Source organism: Hirundo rustica, chromosome Z (genome assembly GCF_015227805.2).
Source record: "Hirundo rustica isolate bHirRus1 chromosome Z, bHirRus1.pri.v3, whole genome shotgun sequence".
NCBI classification, from domain to species: domain Eukaryota; kingdom Metazoa; phylum Chordata; class Aves; order Passeriformes; family Hirundinidae; genus Hirundo; species Hirundo rustica.
In genome coordinates, this window is record NC_053488.1 from 20,538,890 (window position 1) to 20,563,728 (window position 24,839).

Here is a 24,839-nt window from a genome sequence, read left to right on the forward strand (position 1 = left end):
ACCAGCAAAGACGGCATCAGCCTCTGTGCACAGGCAGAGCTCCAGAGTAAGCAGCACAAGGCTTCTTCTACAGCCCAGCCCTGCCCTCCATCACTCTGGGACTTCTTCCTCCTCTTATTTGTGCAAAGGATTGGAAAAACATAGCTGTGGCTTGGTAAGGCTGAAGAAAGGCAGAGCTGAAAGCGGCAGAGCTACCGCTTGCTTGCTGGCCAGCCACCACCCAGCTCACCTCTGGCTTTATCATATCTGTATTAGCCAGAACAACCCTAGATCCGTGGCTACCTCCCACCTTTCATAGTGGCTCCTGTGGAGCTGGAGCCAAGTCCCAGGGAGTTTCATGGCCATGGCAAAACCAAAAGAAACTGTCCATGTCTGGGGGAGGAGAGGAACCTGCCAATCTCCAGCACTCAGCAGCCTCCACCCCAAAGCTGTAAAATAAGAGCTCAGCCACTGTTAGGATGGACAGAGCAGGAGCAAGGCCTGCAGGCAAACACGGTCCACAACTGCCAGATCATCCCTCTCCAGTCACAGCAGCACAAGCCATTGTTACCACTGCCCGTACCCTCCCCACAAGGGCAGTGCTGCTGGCCGCACACAACCCCACTTGTCTGTGGTACTTAATTTTATTGGTATAAAAGCCCACTGTGGATAAAACTGCCTTTTCAGCCCGATGGCAGTTTCTCCCTCCCAGCCCTGTGGCACAGAACCAGGGCTGGTACCCGCCTGAAAATCCCCAAGAACAGGAGAGGGCAATGATCCATTGGAATGGTCCCTTGAACCCCCTCCCAAATCTGTGCCGGCAACAGCTGTGGCATTGCATCTCCTCCCAAATCCTCCACCACCCTCCATACCGACTGGGTCCAAGACCCACTGTCTTTTTCCCTCTCCTCCTCCCATCTTGCATGCTGTCAGTATCCGTGGATGCCCCAGCATCATCCTGCTGCACCAGGATGCCAGCTTAGCCCTGCCAGGTCTATGGCTCCTGGGGCAGCAGGACTGGGCAAAGAGGTGGAGAAAGGAGCACTACAGCAGTCAGCCACGACCCAGGGCACAGCAGCACTTTGCAAAGCCCCTTCCTCCACTCTGCAGTGAGGAGGCAATGTGGACTCCCTGACCTGGCAAGGGGGGCAGCACATCTGTGGCAGCGGGGGGAGAAGCGATGGGTTTCTTTGGGCTCAAGCCTCCGGCAGTCACAGACAGGCTAACTGGGGCTGAGCTCACAGCAGGGCCAGCAAAGTCAGGTCCCCCAAAACTGAGGTGTTTTATGGGGACTCCCAAAGGGGTATTGGAGTGAGCCAGTCTCAGCCACATCGGTCGGCTGGCTACCACAGCTGGACCCCAGTGCCTGCCCCACCAGGGCTGGCTGGGGTCCCCCAGTCCAGGAGAAAAGATATTGCAAAGAAGGTGATGGTTGATCCTGCCACCAGGAGAGGAGGGGAGGGGAGGGGTGGCTGGGGACTGGAACATCCTGCAGGGCCTCAGGATCCTGGTTGGGGGCTGGCTCCACTCCGTAAACCTGCAGGAACCAAGAAGAGAAACAGTGAGTTTTCACCAAAATCTACCCCCCTTCTCCCAGGAGAGGCAACAACCTGATCATGGCCTCAAAAACCACCTACTCTTCTGGTATGGGAGACAAGGGGATGGTGCCCTTTGTCTGAGCCACGGGGACAGCCTCTCGTCATCCGAGCATCAGTTCTGGTACCCCACAAGGCCCAAAGTGTCCCCCACCCCCTTTCTGGAACAGCACTTACAGAGCAGGAAGCGACGCAGGTTCTGTGCAGATCCCCCCGAGAGCAGGTAAGCCCAGGCAGCAGCAGCAGCCATCAGCAGGTAGGAGGGCACCAGGCTGCCCACGTACAGGGGGTTGCAAAATGACTGCGGAGAGAGGCATGAGAAGGGTGAGCAGGCAGGAGAGGACAGGGGCAGGACATGTGGCAATGTCATCACTGATTGGGACAGGCAGCACCAACCCCAGGATTTGGTTTGTGAAGGGCCAGCTCCTTTGCTACTGCCAAAGGCTATTTCCTCCCAGTGCAGGCACCAGTACTCTGAATACAGGTGCCAGCACAGAGCCCTCCTCCCAGTTACTCACCAACCCTGAAACAGTGAGATGCATGATAACGACTGCCGCGATCTCCCACCAGCGTCGGTGCTCGCAGCCATGAAAGAAGAGGATCCCCCAGAAGGTGTGAAGGAAAATCAGCACCATGGTCATAAAAGCTGCAGGGAGAAGCAGAGGCGTCACCAGGGAATCATCCACCTGACATGGCCTGCAGGCTTGGGGAAGGGATGGAGATGAGTCAGTAAAGGGGGGGGGTAAAGAAACAGCCTGGCTAGACTGGGAGGTGCTGGGTCAGACTCTGAGTGTGGGAGACATGGAAAGAAGAGCAGGGAGGGTTGCAGGGAACAGCTAGAAGGGTTTGTCACGGAGATATGTGACAGGGGACTATAAGGGGCTCAGGTGGGTGAGGGTGCAGCGTGGAAAAGACAACACAAGAGGGAAAACTCCAGTGCCTCATCTGCTGCCTCTGTGCTGGGGCAGAGACATGAAGGGCATGAAGGGTGCCAGTTACTCACCTGAGGTCAGGAAATACAGCTGTGAATCTCCATGGATGCCCACAGTGCCAGGCCCTAATGCGTCTGCCAGGAGATTGATCATGGAGAAGGCGCCGCTCATGAGACCAAAGCCCACACCAGCCACTGCCAACACAGGGACACTGTTAAGTCCTGAACCTCCCAAGGGTCACCCCACGCACCTCCGAGCGAGCTTTGGCATGAGAACTGTCACTCTGCTCCCAGTACCATGCCCAGCCCTGCCCAGCCTTTCCCCCTGCCCCATGGTCAGGGTGCTCTGCTCTGCGCAGCACTCACCATATGCCATTTGCTGAATGGAAATGGGGGAGCAGCCGTCCTCGCTGAGGGCCACCAGCCCCTCGATGGCCTTCCTGTGGGGCACAGAGCACATTGGAGCCCAGCACAGCCAAGCCACCTCCCGAACACTATTCATTCTGCACCATGCCACCTTCCTGGCAACCTCCCCCCTCCCCGAGCAACACCCACCACGGAGATTGCCCGTGTGACTGTACCACCAGACAAACCAGGCATGTGAAAATCACGTGAGACCACACAGAAAGATTTTCCACAGAGGAATGTGGGTGCCAGCCAGCCCGGCAGAGCAGGGCTGGTGTGAGCAGGACGTTGGGTGTAAGGCAAGCGGCACCCCCGCATGGAGAGCAGCCCCACTGCAGGCGTGGGAGGCTGTACCTGATCTCCTCACTTAAAGATGTTGAGTAACAACGGAGGAGGTGCAGGAAAAGCTCAAAGAGTTAGAAAATTCTATGGGGAGAGAAACTGGGAGAGGAGAGGCTTCATAATTTGTGCCAGCTAGAGGTGGGACAGGTGAGGAGAATGTCAGGCAGCTCCTCAGCCCGGGGAAGACAGCAGCGTTTGGGACCGGAGATTTGCAAGGCAAAGGAAACACAGTGGTTTTATGTCAGAGGCTGCTCCACGGAGCTCTGCTACCCTCTGGCTGCCTGCCTCCGGCAGTGCCCTGCCACAGGGAGCAGCATGAGCTGGCCAACACGGCTCCCCCTCAGCATTCTCCCAGCCTCTATCCAGGAAGACCAGGGAATATAAAGGACATCTTCCTGCACCTGCCTGCCCAGCTCCAGTGTAGCATCCGTCCATCCACAGGACAGGGTGCAGCATGTGCTCCCCTGGCAGGAAAACCCCTGCGCTCCAAGACAATGGTATCAGGAAGGCTGGGCGCTGCCCAGGCTGCTTGGAGACTGTGGCCCAGGCTAGTCAGGGCACTGGATCCTCCAGACCTTAGGGCTGCTCTGCCCCACCACCACCTGAGATGTGCTAAGGTCAACACACTGAAACATGTGCCATCCACGTGCTCACGGTAAGCACTGAGGCAGCTTCCTGCCACACTTGACACTTCCCCCAGTCCAGCAGCTCACAGACAAAATCTGGCACCACCACAGCTGGGAAGAGTGTCCAGCAGCACTGGCACAATGGGGGAGATGCCATTACCTGAGGAGCTTGTAGTAAAGGAAGCGGAAGGCCTCCTGCAGCAACACAGAGAACATCACCCCAAAAATCAGGAGCCCCTTCTGCAGCCGCTCATCCTGGGGGTCGCTGGCTTTCACTGCGATAAACCAGATGAGGGACGAGAGCAGCAGTGACACTAGCCAGAAGAAAGCCCTGAAAGAGACAGAGCTTGTTGGCATCGGTGCTGTGCCAGAGCCCCTGCCATGCTGGGACTGGCACTAGCAGCTGTGCCTCAGCCTTGCCCACCCTCCAACCAGCACCCATGCCATTCTGGTACCAGTGCTGGGCAGGTGGTGTCTGTATGGGTCTCACTCCCGTGCTGTGCCTGCACTCCTGCTCTGCTGGTCACCAGAAGAGGCACAAGTGCCCCTGTTGTGCCCACAGCAGTACCAGCACGTGCGCCAGGCTCATATCCATGCTAGTATCAGTTCCAATAGCACATCCTTCTGATCCCACAGTAGTTTCCTAGCTGCACACATGCACCAGTACCATTACCAAGCCTCCACTGATACTGTATGAGTTCTTGTGTCTACGATCTGCAGTGACAGTAAGAGAAACAATATTGGCGCTCCTGTCATGCAAGCAACAGCACCAGCAGGAGTACTGGGGACTCCAATGAGCCCACCACAGCACCAGCAGGAGTACTGGGGACTCCAATGAGCCCACCGCGGCACCAGCAGGAGTACTGGGGACTCCAGTGAGCCCACCGCAGCACCAGCAGGAGTACTGGGGACTCCAGTGAGCCCACCGCAGCACCAGCAGGAGTACTGGGGACTCCAGTGAGCCCACCGCAGCACCAGCAGGAGTACTGGGGACTCCAATGAGCCCACCACAGCACCAGCAGGAGTACTGGGGAACTCCAGTGAGCCCACCACAGCACCAGCAGGAGTACTGGAGTGCCTGTTGCAGCCACGGTGGTGCCTCAGCCGCTACCAGTCACATGCCTAACAAACCCCTGATGCCACCACCACCCTGTCACACCCGTACTGGTACCAGCACTGCTGTCACGCCCATACTGTAGCAGCACCGTCAGTGGTACCAGGAGCCGTGTTCCGCGAGGTGACTGTGTTGAGACACTGGGACCAGCACCCCATCATATCCGAACTGGTACCAGCAACAGAATCAGTGCCCCGCCACGATCGTTCCGCTAGCAGCACCGGCGCCGGTCCCAGCGCCCCGCCACGCCCACGCCGCTCCCGGAGCCGACCCCGGTCCCACACCACGGCAGCACCAGGCATCGCTGACTGACCCGGCGATGAGGATGATGATGCGGAGCGGGTCGCGGGCGATGGTGAAGATGAAGAGGCTGAAGGCGGGCCCGAAGGCGATGAAGGTGCACCCGAAGAATACGGCGAGCGTCATTTCGGCGGGAGCGGGGTCACGGGACCGGGGTCGGACCCGGAGCTCGGACCGGACGGGCCCCGCGGCCCCTTCCCCCTCCGCCGCCCTTCCGGGGCCGATGACGTCACACGTGCGCGCGCCGCCGCTGCCGGAAGCAGCGTCGAGGGGCGGGGCCAGGCCCGTCAGTCACGGGGGGTGTTGGATATCGGGAGGGGCCCGCCCCGAGCGTGGGGAGCGCCCGAACGGGCGCCGCTGGGAGGAGTTGCGGCGCCGGCCTGCACGCTCTCAGAGGCGCGGTGTCACCCCTGGGGGTCCTGTGCGGGAGCTGGACTCGATGATCCCTGTGGGTCTCTCCCAGCTTGGCATGCCCCGTGATCCTGTGGGGACGCAGCCTGCGCCCAGGGGAGCTTGGCCTCGTCCCCACGGCCACCCCGCGAGTGGGGCCCTGCGCGGCCCCCCAGGAGCAGAGGCTGGGCGAGGTGTGCAGGATGTCGCGCCCTCAGTGGTTCTGTGTTCCCTCCACTTGGCACCTCCAGTCAACCCCATTTCAACGAGACTGGCAGGGAAAGGCACTTCACGACAGTTCCCGCTTACGGACCCGCACCCCAACACACACCCTTCCTGCCTCCAGAAGACTTTGGACAGGAGCATTGGATGTAGAGTTCCGTCAGCTACTGAACCGGCAGAAATACCGTGCCCATGCCAGTCTGGGCACATGAAGGAAGGTCAGAGAAAGATTTTGAGGGGTCTGGGTTTCGTTAAGTCACGGAAAACAGGCCCTCATTCTGAGAGGCCCGATTCACAACAGAGCACTCCAGTGTGCAGTACAGAGGGCTCTCCTGAACCAGGGAAATCCCAGGGGAGCATGAGATGTCTGTCCCGGCATATCCCCACCAGCTCATGGGCTTTCCTTCACAGCCAGCAAGTTGGTAGGTAGCTGGCAGCAGAAATCACAGGATCTTTTCCGCTTCTTCCGGGGACACAACTGACGTTCGGCTTCATCACCAGGGTTTGTTTACAGGGCCAAGTCGTGCCCCACCACAAGGGGGAGAGAGGGGAATAGTTTTGTCCCTGCCTAAGATTTCATAACTTTGCAATACAGCCCAGAGTCAGCCCACCTGGCCCGGAGAAAGTCACATCTCACTCTGTAAGCCAGGGACGTCCACTTACAATCCGTGTGTTACTTTCAGTTATTGCTCTAGGGGTTCTGCCTGCTTGGCTAAGAGAGCCAAGCAATGAGCTTGCTCCTGGGTGAGGACCCAGAGGGGTGGAGATGAAGGCTGGGGCTTGCCAGCTGGGAGATGCGTCTCTAGTGGCTTCGACATCAGGGAGGATGGGTCACAGCAGGAAGTGTCATCAGAGACATCACCAGGCTGCCCTATCCCCACCACACGTGGATCCTGGTGACCAGTGAGTGTGCATGCAGAGGAATGTTGGGCTGGATGGGGATAGAGGCCATGCCAGGGGGTTTCTAACAAGAAGCAATGCGAGTGCCTCAGGGCAGACAGGGCAGAGCACTGTACTGGGAGTTGAAAGAAGAGGAGCTGAGACCTCTCAGTGGTGGCAAGTGCCTAGAGAGGCTTTGGGGTGACATCCTGGTGTCCCCAGTGCACTGCCCCCTCCCACCCTTTTCATCCACCAGGCCTTGACTCCAAGACTTGTGTTCTTCTTGACTCTGATGACTTTCCAGCCCATGCTGCAGCATCATGACCAGGCCAACATGGACACAGCCAAACAGATAGAAGAGTGTGAGGAATATCTGCATCATGAGATGGCTTGGCTGCTGCAGGTGATAGAGGGAAAGAGGGGCACCATGGAAGCCCCATTCCTTTTGGCAGTGCAGCAGCAGTGGCTGTTTTGAGGTGCTGTAGCAGCTCTGGTCACTGTGGGCTGCTGGCTGGACAGGAGAAGGAAGCATACCTCTGCCAGCTGCAGGGAGCAGGAGAGCTCCAGCAGCAAGAAGAACAATGGCCAGAAGGAGTTCAAAGGTGCCCACAGTGGTCTCAGATCTTTGTGATCATCACCAATGGAAACGTTTCAGCTATGGCCAGATGGGGCTGTGAGTAAAATGATCTAGTTGAGAGTGCCCATTGTGGCAATGTTCTTTAGAGATCCCTTCTGACCCCAGCTTTTCTGTGATTCTAAAGCAGGACCTTCCCAGCACTTGAAGCGTGGACAGGCGTGATAGAATCAAGACCAGTGATTTTATCATCTCCTAAGGCAATACTGTGACGTTCACCAAAATTGTGATCCTAGCCCAATCCCCGAAAACAATAAACATCATCATAGGGAAGACATCCTGCAAGAAAGGCATCACATAACAGAACCCTGCTAACAAGTGTTTTTTATTTATTTTCTTTTGCTCTGAAAGACAATAAATCAACCTTGTTACCAGCAACTGCTAAACCAGTGCAGTGAATTGTCCACAAGAGTCCCTTTCTGCCTGTTACCCCGTCGTAGGACTGTCTTGCAGCAGAGATGCTCCAGTGCTGGTCCCAGATCCCCTGGGTAAATGGAGCAGGGGCCACGTGTCCTCCTGTACTGCACACTCCACTCTCACAGGCAGCGCAGCCCCCAGCACTGCATATGGGGCACGCTCATACAAAATTGAGCGCCATGTGGTCCTGGCTATCCATGCTTCCCTCCAACTGCCTTGTCCTTTGCTGGCATTGAGAAGTCCGTAATATCGATTTGGGGGCTGGGAGATGTGTGTGGCACTTGGCTTTAGGGGGCCTGACCTGTTTCAAAATCCCCCAGAGCCTTGCAAAACCCTCAGAACTTGATAACACAGTTTTTCTGGCTCTCATCCCAATGTCTCAAGCTGTAGATGCGGGGAGAAACTGAGGGGTGGCAGTAGTCTGTGCCTGGCTCTGTACAGCTTGACATGTCTCATCAAAATATCTCAGATGCTCTTTGTGTGGTCCTCCCACTCCAGCATGTAGTTCAAGGGCAGTGAGCAGGAAGGATTCAGAGATGAAATGAGGCACTGGAGAGATGAGAAAACTGGAGCAGAGAGCAGAGGTGAGAGGCTGCTGAGAGTTAATGTGCTGGTATATCAATAGGGTGGCAACCAACAGCAGGGCTGAAAGCTCTCTGGGGAGATCTTCAGTCTGCCAAGCCAAAATAAACAAATCCAAAGGTTGAAATTCCACGGGAGAGGTGGAGAGAGAGGAAGGGAAGAGGGCACAGGTACTTCAGTCCCCATCGTGGGTTGGTGACCCCTGTGGAGAGACAGGTTCGCATGTCAGCAGTTCCACAGTGCCCCATGCTCCCAGAACTTTCCCTGGCCTACCTATTTCTCTGTGAGGCCACAGGGGAAAGGAGATGGGTGGAAGAATGGAGGAAATGCAAGGCTTTGCTGAACCATGACATAGCTCATGTCTTTCTCAGGCTGAGCATCACCTGGGAACAGCAGTCAGGACCTCAGTGCCAAATCACGCGCAGTTCAAAGGAATAAAAAGACTCTTGCAGCGAGGTGTAAACAGTTAAATCAAGTGGACTGGTCCAAACCAGGAGGCAGCAGCAGCTAATGGGGAAAAAACAGTGGGTGTGAAAGGGCTCTTTGTCCCAGCAGGAAGGCGAAGGGCGCCCAGAGGCTGGGCACTGGGACGCACCCTAACTGGGGCACAGGGCAGGCTTGTTTGCAGTGTAGGGTGCAGGCTTCCAGAGAAGAGGTGCTGTTACACGCTGGTTCTCTTCAAAGGCAGACAACCCCCTGCCTGGAAGGTGCTTTGACTAAACAGCAGAATGGCTCAGCTGATGCACTGCAGAAGAGGAAGGCGGGCCCAAGGAGGAGCTCCAGCCCTTGTGCAGGGACAGCTCAGCAGTCCAAGACACCGAGTACTGTCCTCCCTTCCAGCTCCTCCAGGCCCAGGGTGGGAGGCTGAAGCTGACAGCGGACTTTGCAACCTTGGAAGAGTGAACTGAAGATGAGCACTCCATGCACGGGGAGTCTTTTTCCCTGCTGTAGAAGGCCTTAGAACCACAAAACAGAATTGCGGGGCCACAGATAAGGCAGGAGGCCAGCAGCACCTGGGCAGGAAAGAGATGCAATCTCAACACCCTCCTTTCCTGACCCGAGAGGCACAGCAAATAAAGGAAAGCAGATAACAAAAGCTATCCCTGTCAGGCTCTTGCTGGGTCTGGCTCAACGAGGGGTCAGCATGAATTGTGTTTCCTGGCAGTATGTGGATGTGCTTTAAGAGGGATATCCGCTGGGTAGCGTGAGACAACAGGGCTTGGTCCACATCATGGAGGAGCCTGAAGCGAAGGGCAGGACTAGATAATGGCTTTGGGCATCCCCAGGAAATCCAGCCCACTTTGGTAACAGCAGTGAGACACATCCGGCTGCTCTTCAATTTGTGTTGGAGAAAATACAGGAAGCCAGGAAGAAACTTCCTGAATACTTTGTCTGCTGCATTAATATTTGCTAGCTTCTACAGCTGTCCCTCAGGCAGGCTTTCAGTCACTGGCAATAGAAACTGCAACTAGTACAAAGGGTAAGCAGCTAATCCCCTACCTGGAGAAGACCCTGACAACTAATAATGTGTGCATGCATGATCATGTGCTTGTGTGTTTCCTCATTGTCATAAACACAAACCCTCCATGGAGACGTCAAGGACCTTGTAGCTTCCCCAGCTGGCCCGCAGCTATGGAAGGGGACACACCAGTGACATGGTTTATCACTGTGTACTTGAAGAGGATGGTGAGTTTGGACTGAGCTTGACACCTGGAGGTTTCCTCTGTGTTCCAAGGAAGCGATGAGGGAACACAGTCCAAACCATGAGGTTCCAAGCCTGCCAGTGCCACCGAGGTCCTGCAGATCTTCCAAGCGTGAACTGGGGAGGGAGACCCACACCTCCTCTCCCAGTGCCTGTACCCACCCAAAGAACCAAACACAGACATCTATTTTGTCAAACTGCTTTAATATTTGGACATAAAGACAGGACAGAGCCGGTTAGGCTGTGCACAAACAAGATCCCCTTGAGCAACAGTGCAAGGCTGCTGAGCTTCCCTTCTCAATGGAGGTGTGGATTTGGCCAAGATGCAGTTCAGCTGATGACGACATCCTGAGCATGCCAGTGGGGTGCATGTGTTGGGTAGGGATAAGGGATGGGGGCTTGCGAGGACAGCTCAGAGATTGTTCAGCTCCAGTAAGGTCTGGTCCAGGACCTGGTGTATCCCCACGTTCTCCTCTTTGGCACTGGCCAGGCTCTCTGTGAATACAAGGGACACCCAGCCACACACACAAACACAACCCAAATGTACCCAGGTGTAGCAGGACCCACACACACCACACCAAGCACAGACACACACACACACACACACACACACAGATGGACATTTCAGTACAGCAATGGCCTCCAGTCAAATGGGGCATTCCCTGCGGAGCATAGTCCACACAAGTAGCCCCATTTCTGGCAGGGATGAGTCCAGCTACTGTGGGATCTGCCAGGGAAGTCAGGCCAGTCAGGCTGGTCACTGGGGCAGGTAGTTACCACTCTTCAGCATTTCCATCTTCCCAGGGTGCCCCATTGCCCATGGCTGAGCACTGTGCAGCAGTGCTGCTGGCAAGTACCATTATTTGGCCAGACACTGGGGCATCACCACTGGCCAGCCGTGGGCACGTGCACAAACCCTTGGCCAGCAGAAGCAGAGAACCAATGCCTGCTGCATGACCCAGCAGTGCTCCATGAAGGAAAGGAGTGAGAAAACAGCCCATTAACAGCCCAGGAGAGTGGGCAGAGGACAGAGAGATAAGGAGCAGAGCTAACAAGGCTACAAGGATAAGCTCTGGCAGGCAGCCTGCTGCCAAGGCAGTCTCCCTCTGGTGTTCACTTCCAAATAGCATCCTGCTTCCCGCAGAGATGGAGATGGAACAAGACTGCTGTCCACCCAGCCCCATCTCCCAGTGTGCCCTGCTAGCCTCTTCCCTGTCCCAGGGAAGGCCTCCCAGCCTTCCCAGCACCCTCTAAGTACCTCATTCTAAGGGGATCCTCCTAGCACAAGGGGCAAGGGGTGGTTGCCCCCTTTGGGGCAACCAGGGTGAGGAGGAAGAGGCTGCCCAGTGACTCCTGGGACAAGGGGAGGAAGGCAGCAATACAAACCACCGCACCTCTCCCAGCAGAGCTAAGATGATGCCAGAGGACAGCTATCACTATGTGGGCATCCCAGGACATCACAAAACCCTTCATATCTCTCCCACAAAAAAACTGATCAACTCCAGAGGGGCTTCCTGTCCTGCCCAAGCAGGGTAGTTATCCCTATGAGGATAAGGCAAGGCTTCACACCCTGCCTCACCCCAGTGGGAAGGGACTCCCAGCCCAGAGCCAGCCTGGCCAAAATGGGGCAGGGAGGCTGGGCCAGGGCCAGGAGCTCTGGGCAGCTCAGTTGTTAAGTTCAGTAAGGATGACCCGCAGCTCGTTAGTGAGAACACGGTTTTTCTCGGCCTCCTGCTGAGAGCGCTCTAGAGAAAATGGAGACATCAACGCAGCACAGGAAAGAGAGAGAAAAAAGTTAGTGAAAAGTGACAGCATTTCTGAAAGCCTTAACTGGAAACACCACAGGCTACCCAGCAAGTGGTGGGATACAGCTGGACTGGCAGGAGGCAGCCAGTCTTGGTGCAGAGACAAGGATGTAGGTCCATGAGTTTGGAAACTGGGTTCTGGGACATGGTAGGGTGGTGAGGAAGGAGGTGGTGGATCAGAACCAATTTAGGGATCACTGCTGAAGGATAGCGCCAGCCTCTTCACAAGGGAAGGTGATGCAGAAGCTATGACAGGGCTGGGATTGCTGCTTGTAGGCAGTGTCTGGGAATGGAGACAGGGAACGGACAGGACCCAGTCTAACCCTGATATTTCATGCTGAAAGACTCATGGAGAAGATGGCATGAGATGAGGAAAGCTGTGTACGAGAGTCAGAAGGTGGCTGGGGTCAGCAAAATGGCCCTGTCCTGCTCAGCCGGGCAGCGTGGGAGCCTCTTGGGTCTCAGCCATGGTCAGCCCGGGAGGGCTGTGAGCTGCCTGCAACCACCTCCTACTACACTGCTGACAGTACCCACATGAGACAGGCAGGAGATGAGGGATAGAGTGGCATGAAGAAAACAAAGGAGAAACCAATGTTAAAATTTTATTGATACCAACTCATTAACCCAGAGGGACAGAACACAAAAGAAAAGGCATGAGATGCAAACTGAAGAGCAATGTGCAAAGGACAGAAGGGTGAGGGAGGAGTGGGGGTTGCCTGCCTGCCGGGGAACAAGGTGTCTGCACAGTTGGATCCAACCCTCTATCCCCCAGGCCTGAGCTTTGGCAGTGGAGGTGCCGCTTCCCCAGTGCAGGTCATCCCCATGCTGGGGCCAGCAAGCAGCACCGGGGAACTTTGCTGGAAGTATATGAGGGGGGAAATGGCCCCCCAGCCCCGGAGCTGCAGGGTCCCCAGTGCTTCTGCTGCTGGGGAGCCAAGGAGGGAGCTGCTGGAACAAAGGGCTTCTGGGCACAGTCCTCATCCCCAGGGCAATGCTGTGGCACGGGCCTACAACTACACTGTCCAGTCAGTATGTGGGGCTGCTCTCCTGCCCTGAACAAACAGCTCTAAGCACCTACATCTTGTCTCCCCAAAGAGGGGTACAGCGGGAACACCCCAAGTCAGCTCCTGTCCCAGAGGAGCTGATGGACAGGCACAGGCTAGGTAGGACAGAGGAGGACAGAGAGGGCAGGGAGAGAAGTGGGATGGCCAGGCAGGCAAACAGCTGAGCTGGGGAGAGAAGAGACAGGCAGGGAGCGGGTGCAGTGCTGGTGCCCTGCGTGGGGCTCAGAGGGAGGTGATGTCGTTAAGTGCATTGTCCAGCTCCTCGCTGATGGCTTTGTACTTCATCTTCTGCGCATACACTTCATCTGCAGGTGGGGCCAGGCAGGGAGCAAATGGTGGAATAGAGTGGAGGACACAAAGTAGAGAGAAAGAGTGGCTGTGAACAGCAGGCTGAGGGCAGCAGGGGTGTGCGGGCACAGGCAGCAAGGATGTGACCCTATTCCCCAGCCAAGGGCAGGGCCCAGACCCCAGGAGCTCTGTGCTCCTGCACCAGGTGCCACAGCATCTCCACGCTCCGCTCCCTGCTCCCAGAACTCCTGCCCACCCCCTCCCTCTGGCCAAGAACTGTCCAGACCCACCAGGGGCACGGTGTGTCCAGTGCTGCCCCAGGAAAGAGGGACACGGCGCTGGTGGGGCATTTTACCTTCTAGGTCATCAATGGTTTTCTCCAGCTTCGCCACAGACCTCTCTGCAAACTCCGCCCGGGTCTCAGCCTGTGAGAAGCACAGTGGGGAAAGGATGAGCTGCAGGACACAACGGGTGGTGCAGGCTGCACTGCACTCCAAATCTGCCCCATTTGCAGATTGGTACCCTTCCCCAGAAGCCCTCCTGTGGGAAAGGCAAGGGACAAGAAGTGACTAGGGCTCCATGCAGCCTCACACCCTAAATCAGAACAGACTAATGAAGGTCATCCCACACCCAGGTACCTGCTATGATGCAGGGCTGCAGTTTAGGAAACCATGAGAGAACATAGGCATAATGGGGTCAAAATTCATTCAGGATGGCAAGCTCATGCCTGCACTGATTTAGTGGCAGCCCTACACCCCTTACCTCCTTCAGCTTTTCCCCTAGAAGCTTGATTTCCTCCTCGTACTTATCCTCCTTGGTGGAATACTGCATAGACAGAGACAGGCACCTGTGAGTCCCAAGGCATGCCTCCAGCTGTCCTTCACCCCAGCAGGACACCACAGCATTCCCAGACCCCACACACTCTTCCCAACCCCAGCAGCCTCACTAGGTCCTACCTTGTCAGCCTGGGCCTCCAGGGACTTCAAGTTGTTGGTGACAATTTTCAGCTCCTCCTCTAGGTCACCACATTTACTACATCCCAAGCAGGGCCGGCAGGAGGGGGGGAGTGGGGCCAGAGGGCAGGAGAGAGGCAGGAGCAGAAAGAACAGGCACGGGGAAGCAGGAAAGAAAGAGAGAAAACCAGTTGAGAGAGGAGAAAACTCAGTGCAGGTGGACCAGGAGCAGAGCCACTGCAAGCAGGAGCTGCCGGGACGCATCTGTTCATCCATTCCTTGTGCTTCCTTGCACGGATACCTCGTGCATCACCACCAGCCAAGCTCTCACTGGTCCCGCCAAGGGGAAGCAGGGATGGAGGGATGGAGGAGCATGCCCGGCCTGCACCTTCTGGAGAGGGAGGCGAAGGGAGGCCAGTGGTGGAGGCAGTGGTGCAGAAAGGAGAGAGGTGGCTCGCATGGTTCGAGAGACAGCGACAGAGAGAGGGGGCTGCTGCACATCGCCCCGCACCCCTGTCCCAGTACCTCTTCCTCTGAGGCAATGAGGGATTTGAGAGACTGGTCCATGGTCCGCAGCTCTTCTTCCAACTGTCTCACTCGGCTGGGGTGGAAGAGGGGCACCCCAGGAAGGGGACAGCAGAGAACAGGGTCAAGGATGTGATGCCGGTAGGTTGGCACACCCCTACCCCCAGCCTGCAATCCCAAAGACCACCCCAATGACAGACGCTGCTGCTTCAAGGGACAGACGTCCCCATCCCTGTCTGCCAGGGATTTGGGACAAGGGCTGTGTGGGACCCCTGCACGCTGCCCAATAGGAGCCCCACTCACCTCTCTGCCACCTCTGCCCTCTCCTCTGAGCGCTCCAGCTCTCCCTCAAGGACAACCAGCTTGCGAGCAACCTGTTCATGGCAGCAAGTGACCCATATTAGCCCTGTGCTTGCCCCAGCTGGGACAAAGGGCTACGAGGAGATGGCTCTGGGTGCTGCCAGGGTGTCAAGACTGGGAAATGGGGTACACACCTCCTCATATTTGCGGTCAGCCTCCTCTGCTATGTGCTTCGCCTCCTTCAGCTGCATTTCCTGGAGTTCCATCTTCTCTTCATCTTTCATGGCCCTGTTTTCGATGACCTTCATGCCTCTAAGGAAAGACCATGCCAGGAGATGTTACTGCTGTGGGTCAAGGTGTCATCTGCACATCCTGCCTGCCCATCTGCACATCCTGTACCCTAACTACACCACCCTCAAGAGTCAGAGACATGGGACATTGCTTGGGGAGGATGGTACATATTAGGATCACACCACCAGTACCCCAAAAATGCTTTTGTGCAGAATTACAGTGGAGCTGGCTCCAGGGCTATGTTCCAGAGAGAGGAATGGCTATGGTGCCCCTCAAGCAGGCAGGTCCTAACTCATGTTTCGGGGGGGGGAAAGGTGTGCAGCCCAGGATGAGCCAGCCACAACCTCCAAAAAAACAGCCTGACAGGCTTAGGAAACATGGGAAAACATCCTGTGGTAAAGCCTTTCTCATTTGGGGTGATGTTCACAAAGGGGATTACCAAACCCCCACAGAAGGGGCTCCTGCAGAGTCTTCTCTTCTCACTCAGATGCTGTTGCTCAAACTGATCTTTGCCAATGGAGGGAAGAGCACATCTAACTGCCAGGAACGCTGTGACATGTCTGGGCACTCCCATACAACTTGAGCGCCCTTGCCTGCACAGCTCCAGTCTGGGAAACCTGCTTGCCGTGAAGATCAGGCAACATACACCCTGTAGAACTCTTTGTGAATGAGGCTGTCTTGTCCTCAAATCTGACTTTAGCTACCAGCACAGAGGCTCCCTCTTGGGCTGTTATTGTGTCTTGGAGCATAGAAAGCTGCTTTGGGGAATAGAAGACGCTCCTATCTTCCTGTGGCTTTGGTTACACTCTGGTGTTTTTATAAATACCAGATAAAATTTTTAGGATTTTATGTGCGCTCTGGATAAGGGTGTCTGTATCTGGGGGACTTCTTTGCATTGTGGCTTTGCTCTCTCCCTTTGAAGTCTGTGGGAAAACCAACAGAAACCCCAGCAAGGTCACCTCAGAGGGACCCCACTGCAAAACTAAGGGGGGGCATCTGCAATCGATGGTACCTGATACCACTCCCACTGTCCTTTTCCATCCTACCTCTCGCTTTCATCAGCCGCCTTCTCAGCTTCCTCCAGCTTCTGCAGGGCAGTGGCCAGACGCTCCTGGGCACGATCCAGCTCCTCCTCTACCAGCTGGATACGGCGGTTGAGGGAAGCCACTTCAGCCTCAGCCTGGGGGAACAGAAACACCTCAGTCATCCCAAGTGAAATATATATATTGAAAAAAGCATTTTCAATGATTACTCCTATTTACCATCCAGAACACCCCTTGGCACTGTGCAACAAGCCCATGTTCACTGGCATGGCATGCCTAACCATGCATTCCCTTGCCTCTCTATAAGATTATCTCCATCCCTAGTTGGCTTCTCCCAACCTTGCAGCGCCAGCTTGGCATGTGCAGCCCCACCATGTCCTCACACTTGCAGCTCCCACTCTGGAGGGGGTCAGGGCACATTCGCTGGGGCAGGGTGGCCATAGCAGCCGTGCCGTCACGGGGATGGTATTTGGGGTTTGCAGAGCAGTGAGTAAAGGGGGAGGAATGCCCTGTGTGGCTTCGCTCCCGAAAAGGAGATTGGAGCTGCTTGTGGATTTCCTGTTTACAGAGGCGGTGGAGTGAGCAGGGAGCTTCTCCTGCAGGAACCCCCAGGGCCCTGTGCAACAGGGCAGCCTGAAGCCAAGCACAGAGCCCCCCCAGCTGATGTACAGCACAGTGCTGGGAGCAGTGGAGCGAGTCACCCTCAGCAGGCTGGCGCCTGGCCAGGATGAGGCTGACAGGACCAGAGCCCTCCCTTTCCCAGGCTCCCCACGAACAGGGCTGGGAGCTGGGGCTGGCCAGGAGCAGTGGCCCTGGCCCTCTGCCAGCCTGTTGACGCCTGGCCTTGCACTCTTTCCATTTGGTAAAGGCCTCCTGCTCCATTGCCACAGTCAGGAAATGCTGCCTCAGCAGCTCTCAGCCCCGCTTCCCATTAGGGGGGTGCAGGGAAGACAAACCCCTGAATATCAAGGGATGGGTGGCAATAAGATCTCACTGTGGGGAGCAGCTCCATGCACCAACCCAGGAGACAGCAGCTCCTGCTTATTCACAGGCTGCAGCAGGACCGGCTGGCTGCAGTGCCTGGACACATCCACCCTCACGCTCCGACACTGGGAATGCCCGAGGGAATGCTAGCCAAGCACAGGGACTATGGGAGCAGGAAGGGGCCGTCACCCTGCATGGCCCCACTGAGCACCTGCAATCCCCTGTGAGGAGTTGGCAGGGTGGGGACAGGCGCAGCCAGCACCTCTTTGAGACGGCTGCCAGCCCCACATCCGCCAGCCCCACATCCCCCAGCCCCACAGCCGCCTCCGCCCTATGATCACCCGTTCTGCAGACACTCCGAGACTTTGTCCCTTGCCAGACTGCCCAATGGGGAACTGGTGCTGGCACCCACAGGGCAATGCTCTGCCTGCAGCATCAACCTCACTGCATCGGTAGATTTTTTTTTTCCAGGGATTCACCCCCAAAGTGGGTCAGAGCTGCCCGGATGGACACGGGAATATGAGCTCTCCCGGCAGCTCCCGGTGACCGGGGAACACGATCTGAGGCTGCAGGAAGGGGCCGTTTCCTCCACACACAGCCCGAGTGACAACAACCCGGGTACCGCACCCAGCTCTGCCGCTCCTGATATGGTGAGAATGTTGAATGAGTGGGCATAGGAAAAAGAAAGAAAGGAAGAAAATAGAAACCTCCAACAACTACAGAGACAAACCAGGAAAAAGCTGCAGCTTGGGCATGCCACCCCGCTGCCAAAATGGAAATTTTGTCCTGAGGCAGTGTGAAGGGGTGGCTTGTCCCCACGAAGGGACAGGCTGGAGCTAAACCTCTGCGACCGCAGAGTCCGCTGGAAGCCAGACAAGAGCCAGGGCGTGGGATTCTTAGCTGGGTACGCCGGCCTTCGAAGGAAGGGATCCTTTCCCAGGAGACACCCGATCCCAAGGCAGGGCTGGCCGCTGCCCGCGCCCGGCCAGCCGGGAAGCCCTGGGGAGCCCCGCTGCCCGCAGCATTCTCCCGCCAGACCGACGGAGGAGCGGGGCGGCTGGCGGAGGCTGCCCGCAGGCAGGGACTGCCGAGCTCCCTGCCCCGGGGCTCTCGCCAGCTGGGTGGCAGCTCCCCGCGGCTCCCCGGGGACCGCCCGGCGCTCCTGCGCCCCGGGGGCAGCCAGCTCAGCTACCGGGGCGCAGGGGGGCCGGGGCCGGCCCGCCCGAAGGGATGCCGGCACGGGGCCGGAGCCGGCGGGGCATCCCGAGGAGCTGCCGGGGTGCCCCCCGCCCTCCTCTTCCCAATCCCAGCGGCCCTTACCCGCTCCCGGGCCTGCCGCTCGGCATCGGCCTCCCGCTGCAGGTGCTCGGCGCGCTCCTCCGCCTCGTCGGCCACCTGCTGCAGGCTCTGGATCTTCTTCTTGACGGCATCGATGGAGCTGGCGCTGGCCATGGCGGGGGCTGACGGCGGGGAGGCCACACCGCCGAGCCCTTTGTGGGATCCGCCCGGCTCGGGCAGGAAGCGCTCAGGCAGCGGCCGCTCCCGCCGCCCGCCCTGCCTCCATCCCTTCCTGCTCCTCCTCCTCCTCCTCCTCCTCCTGCTGCTGCTACTGCTCCTGCTATTGCTGCCTCCGACCGACCTGCTCTGCCGCTCCCCCGGGCTAGGCGTGCGGTGCTCACCCACGGCAGGAGAGGGTTCCCACGTCGGGAGGGACGCAGAGTGCCCCTCATCCCAGATAGGACAGAGGGTGCCCCTGGGCAGGGTGCGTGGTCCTCCCCAGGCTTTGGTCACTGTCTCTGCATCTCCGTCAAGGCAAGATGCACAGTTGCTTCTGGGCAGGGCACACTGCCCCCCCATCCCGGGTCAGCATGCGTGGTCCCCGGCAGATGCATGGTCCCCACTGAAAGGGTACATGGTACCCCAGAGTGGCCCAGGATGCATGCTGCCCCCCAGGAGGGATGCACAGTCCCACTGAAATCCCCCAGAGCAATGGAGAGGACCCCAGGAAAATACACTCTTTTCCAGTAGTCCTCAGAGTCTGTGAATGCTGAAGCCTGTCCTGTGTGAGCCCCCGAGGCCAAAGGTGCAATGTACCCATGTGTACTCCCCAAGTGCTGCCCTCGCCAGCCATTGCTGCGGAACTGGAGAGGGTCGTAGTATTTTTCTTTATGGGAAGTCAGTAAGAGGCATGAGCAGAGCCTGCTCCTGGGCATCCTCTGGGGGTACCTGGGCTGCAGCCAGGTGCCCAGCATCCGTCACATTCAGTCCCTTGGAATCTGCTCCCCAATATGAGGACCTGTCAGCCCCACAGAGACTCATGGGGCCCATGGGACTCATGGCACCTCCTGCCCTGGGGACTGTGCCCTATGGAGGAGGTCAAACCTTCAGCTCCTGGCTCTCCATCCTGGCTAGGGCACATGTCTTGATCCATCAGAAGTTGGAGCTGGTGGCATTCAATCCTCCCTTAAGATGTACTGACAGCTCCCTGGCTGCACTTCACACCTGTCTCCAGGAATGCCAGTTCTCAGGCTGACCCCACCAGCTGGCATTAGCTCCAGGGCCAGGGGTCCTGGGGGTGACTCAGCCACACTGCTCTCTGCACCCTGCAGATCCACGTCCCCTTGCCAAGAGGCAGCGGAAGAGGCAATACTGTGGGCCCCTGGGAGCGCACAGCCTTGGGCTTGGCCTTGAGCCCAGCTGGTACTGCCCCTTCCCAGTCCGAGGCCAGGATGTCTGTAATGCAGAAGCCAGGACATGGGGGCCCAGAGCAGAAGCAAGGGTACTTGGCAGCAGTGGGGCAGGGATGAGCCAGCTGCAGGCAGGAGGAGGTCAGGTTGGGGGGCAGCCACCCTCATCCTGCAGGAGTCAGGCTAGGTGCCTCCTGCTGTGGCCCCACCCCGAGATGCAGTCACTTCCCAGCACAGTCCAGTTCCCTCCCACCAGCTGAGGGAATCGCCAAATAAGAACAAAGTCTTGGCTGGGGAAAGCAGCTGGGGCGGGAACGCGGGTGAAGCTTTTGGGATCATGGCCTGGGAACGGCAGAGTTTCCCTAAGGCCCCTTCGGGGTGGAAGGGGACAGACCAATGCTGGGGATGTGGGGCAGTGGAGGGGGGTGTTCTGGCCTAAACCGGCTGTCCCAGCTGCACCATTTCCAGCAGCTCTTGCCCATCGTGACCCAGGCACCATGGGCTGTCCCTCCTGGGTTCTAGGACCACGATGGTGTCACAGAGCTGCTGGGAAGCTCTGTGGAGTTACTGATCAAGAGTCAGGCATTCCCTGCTCTGTGCACAATCTGACACCTCTCCAAGTGCCTAGGGCAAAGTATTTGCACTCTTTAAGGCAGTCCCCATGGCCTTCATGCCCCATCATCCAGCGCCAGCAGCAGGGCAGGGCCATACTGAGGTGGGTGTTTATTCTTTTATGGCATTGATATTTTTGCCAAGAGCAGGAGGCTGCCTGGATTGCTGGTATGAGCCTGAGCTGTCTGAGGAATTAGGACACTCTGTGCTTGCAGTCACCCACTGTCCTGGCAGCCAGGGAGGACACAGGGGTGCCTGGGGTGGGTGTGCTCTGAGGGTCCACCCAATGCTTCCTCTGCTGGAAACAGGAGCAGTGCTGCACCTTGCACCAGGGAGAAGGTGACACCAGCCCTAGCACTTAGCGCTGTCAGCACATCCAGGTCCCTGGCGTGAAGGGGTGACTCCCAGAGCCCCACACATGGCACAGCCTGTCCAGGCTTTGGCATGGACCTGGGCGGGCTGTGCTGGTGATGAAGCCCTAGCCCTGCTGCAGCCAACGTCCTTCACATGGCTCCTGCTCCGGCCCTTCCCCGGTGGCTCCCATCCACTGTATCTTCTGGTATGGGACTCTCCATGCTGAAACCTACAGATTTGCCAAACTGCTGTGGACCAAGAGCAGGGAAACTCTCTCCCTTCCCAGGATGGCATCACATAGCCCACTGCCAGAAGGTAAGCACACGGCCTAGCTGACATCTGCCCAGTACCACTGTTTGCCCCTTCCTCTGAGCCCTGCATCGGGAACGGCACATCCACTCTCAGCCACACCGAGTTTGCCCTGTCCCATACCAGCACAGAACCAATTTGATCAATGTGAACACCACTGCACACAGCAGCCACCTTGCCCAGCTTTGGCATGTCTACCCCATGCCAGGTTGAATGTGCCCTTTCAGAGGATTCTCAATGTTTTAGAAGAGAGTCATCTGTAGGATCAGCAAAGAGGTCTGAGGAGACCCCTGACTGCTGCCCAGGGATTCTGGGCTGCCACAGGACTGGTGTTGCCATTCTTCGTCCTTGTCCACTCAGCCCTGTCCTTGGCGGCGGCCTCAGAGACTTGATGCATCTCCCCCATTTAGCTCCATAAACCAGCTGGGATTGAATTTTTTGTTCTCAATGCTGAAAAGCCTAGCTATGCCTTGCTGGCTGTGCTCCAGACAGCTCTCCTTTAGCTTCTCCTCCAGTTTCCAGGGTTGGTTTTCATCAAAGAGGGGCTGGCTATCAAAAGGAGGATTTATTTATAGGGTGTCAAATACCCTGTGTGGCACCACAGGTCGTTATACCCCATTCCCAAGTGGCCCCGTGGCCGCACACAGCTGTTCCACCCTTCATCCTGGCCAGGCACAAGCCAATTTCAACACCTTCCTAACATCTCCCCAGAGGGATCTATTTCCCAGGAGAAACATCAGTCATGGCACTAAATAAAACTCTTCCTGGCTTTGTCCTTCTCAGGGTACAAAGTAGCACGCTGGACCCCAAATCCACCCAAATCCCCTTCCATACACCCCAAGCATTCATTCTTCCTTGCACCCAGCACTCAGCAAGAGATTTTTCCATTTCTCTACTGTGCCACGGTTTAGCAGGCACCACAGTTTTTCCTACATGCATTGAGGAGGTACATGCCTGGGGACTTGTGACACAGCTTGGGACACTTGTCCCCATTAGCTTTGGGAAGCCAGGCTGTAGGCTCCCCACAAAACTCAAGAGAGGACCAGCAAACAGCTGCCCACCACAGCTGGCCTGGCCCCCGCGCCCCAGACAGGACCCATCAGCCCAGTTCGGTGTCAGCATCGAAGGAATGGGATCCTGACAGTCTTCCCCTCGGACGCTTTCCATATAAGGGCCCCCTCTTCCTTTAACCCCCCCCGAGGTCCAGAGCCTGTGCAGGGGAGGAGCTGCTGGCATGCCTACTTACATCTGTAGCTTTCTTCTCTGCCTGCTCCAGCTTCTCCTGGGCCTCCTTGACAGACTCGGAGTACTTCTCCACCTCATCCTCAGTGCCCTTCAGCTTCTTCTGCAGGCCCTGCTGTTCCTCCTCCAGCTGGGGAAAGGACAAAGTGTGGGGGTCAGGGGAGATGGCGGTGTCTGCAAGGCTGGAAGGGGATCTGTCCTCCCATTCTCCTCCTGGGGGCACCCAGCCTATGGGGGGCACAGCAGGAAAACATGGATGTGTCCTCTGACAGCTGTGGATCTACGGGCCCTTGGGGGGCTCTTCTTGTAGAGCAGTTCCCGGGACCCCTGAGCATGGTGGAGGTAAGGGGGTGGCAGTCTCCCTCCCTGTACAGGGGGCTGGAAAACTCCTGACTTGGGGATACAGCTCTGGGGACACCACTGCGTGTTCCCATCTCTTGGCAGTTGCGGTGGGAGTATGCAGTCCCCAGGGTTCTCCCTGGCACAGGGATAGGGAGGTGGAACTGGGGTGTCCCACTGGGGTAAGACAGGTTTGGGGGGACCAGCGTAAAAAATCAAGGAAAAGTGTTGGTTCCTGGGGACAGATCCACATGGGGTGATGTCACTGGGGACATGGTCCTAGAGAGGTAAGGTCTCAAGGGCTGTCAATCCCTAGAGATGGCATCCACAAGCAGGACACCCAGTGGGGCAAGGTCCTTGGGCCAGGACATGCTTAGGACATGCTGGACAACCGGTGTGGGAAGAATCAGTATGGGAATTGCATGCTACTAGAGAGAGCAGTGTCCCCAGGCTAGGCGATCAGTGGGATGGAATCCCCAGGGCTGGGCACTCAGCGGGATGGGGCTTCCAGGACTAGGGTGGAAGGTCCCTAGGCTGGACTCCCAGCAGAACAGGGTCCTGGGGCAGAACAACCCTAGAGTGGGGGGTACCCAGGGAATGCCGGGGAAGACCGTGGGACACCCACCTGCTTGCAGCGATCTTCCGCCTGCTTCTTGTCAGCCTCCGCTTGCTCGGCGCGGTCGATGGCATTCTCCTTGTCCAGTTTCAGCATCTGCATCTTCTTCTTGATGGCCTCCATGGTGGCGGGGTGTCGGGCGGCTGGGCGCGGGGCGGCAGAAGGACGCGGAGCACCGGGAGCGGCGGGAGCACCGGGAGTGGAGGGAGCACCGGCACTGTGTTCCCCGCCCCGCCGAGCTGCCTAAAAGCTGGGGAGGGGCCGTGCCGGGCGGGGGCTGCCCCGGTACCTCCCCCGCCGCCCGCCAGCACCTTTTAGGGACTGGCTCGCCACCGGCCCGCGCACCGAGTGGGACGGGGGGGCGGCCCCCTCGTCGGGCATCGCCGCAGCCCTGGCGCCTGGCACCCAGCGGGTCACGGCGCTAGGGACAATCCGGCGGTACGGGGCAAGAGGGGCCCCGGGATACTGTGCTATGGGTACCCTGGTGGCACTGGGTGATGGACACCCCGGGGCAACGCTCCCTGTGACACTGGGTGAGGGACGCTCCGTAGCACTGTGCCAGGAGTAGCCCAGTGGCACCGGGCAAGGTACATCCTTGGCACTGGGTACGGGTACCCTGGTGGCACTGGCTCCTGTTAGAGTTGTCCTCATGCTAGTGCCCTAGGTACACCACATGCCCTATCACAGCACCCTGGAGTCTGAGGGACCCTGCTTGCTGGCACTGGCTTGGGGACACCTCAAGGGCTGGCATGGCATTTGGGAGCACCAATGGGCTGGCACTGAAGTGTAGGAGACACACGCAGCCTGTGATTGCACTGAGGGACACGTTTGGCTGGCATTGCCCACACGGGGAAAATCCCCTAGGAGAGAAGTGATAAGAGCCCCTGACTTTCCCATCCAGCTGCTGGGGGGCAGGAGAGCCAGAGCTCTATGCAAACTTCTTGACATCCACCTTTCTCCTGTCTTGCACCTTGGTGCCACCATCCCTGGCACCCACAAGGACACCTGGCACATGCACAGCCCTTAGAGTGGCATTTTAGAGCTACCCAGGGCATACAGGCAGCTCACTGCCCCTCTTCATCCTCCTGCTCTAAATAAACTGTATTCCACAGGCAAAAAAATGCAAACCCTTCAAATCCCAGCTCCTCCAAAAATAACCTGTACTTTAATAACGATCGTAAATGCTTCTGGCACATTCCCAGCTGCAGGGTGGGCCGTGGGTCGGGGGGGCTGGAAGGAGCTGGCGGAGGGGCCATGGGAGTCGTGTGGCACGTGTGGAAGGCTGGGATGGGATGGGATGGGATGGGAT

The 24,839-nt window shown here is 57.5% G+C and overlaps 2 protein-coding genes across 12 annotated transcripts; both read right to left on the minus strand.

Moving 5' to 3' along the window:
- Positions 1-607: 607 nt before the first annotated feature.
- LOC120765986 (gamma-secretase subunit Aph-1b-like) lies at positions 608-5,510 on the minus strand. The gene is made up of 7 exons (XM_040091300.1): positions 5,306-5,510; positions 4,039-4,209; positions 2,872-2,945; positions 2,578-2,700; positions 2,093-2,220; positions 1,752-1,875; positions 608-1,516 (listed from the first exon to the last, which is right to left on the minus strand). Exons 1-7 carry the CDS (start codon positions 5,416-5,418, stop codon positions 1,479-1,481), a joined length of 771 nt encoding a protein of 256 aa, XP_039947234.1. The 5' UTR covers positions 5,419-5,510; the 3' UTR covers positions 608-1,478.
- A 4,797-nt stretch (positions 5,511-10,307) lies between these two features.
- TPM2 (tropomyosin 2) lies at positions 10,308-23,770 on the minus strand. 11 transcript variants are annotated; one of them, XM_040091304.2, is made up of 9 exons: positions 23,540-23,770; positions 22,580-22,705; positions 16,391-16,524; positions 15,248-15,365; positions 15,057-15,127; positions 14,754-14,829; positions 14,038-14,100; positions 13,631-13,700; positions 10,308-10,613 (listed from the first exon to the last, which is right to left on the minus strand). In XM_040091304.2, the coding sequence occupies exons 1-9, from the start codon at positions 23,651-23,653 to the stop codon at positions 10,531-10,533; spliced, it is 855 nt and encodes a 284-aa protein (XP_039947238.1). In that variant the 5' UTR covers positions 23,654-23,770; the 3' UTR covers positions 10,308-10,530. The 11 variants fall into 11 exon arrangements, with proteins under 11 accessions (XP_039947238.1, XP_039947236.1, XP_039947242.1 ...); XM_040091302.2 differs by lacking the exon at positions 14,754-14,829 and adding an exon at positions 14,232-14,307 and having other exon boundaries at positions 23,540-23,762; XM_040091309.2 differs by lacking the exons at positions 10,308-10,613; positions 14,754-14,829 and adding exons at positions 10,625-11,863; positions 14,232-14,307 and having other exon boundaries at positions 23,540-23,762.
- Positions 23,771-24,839: the final 1,069 nt, after the last annotated feature.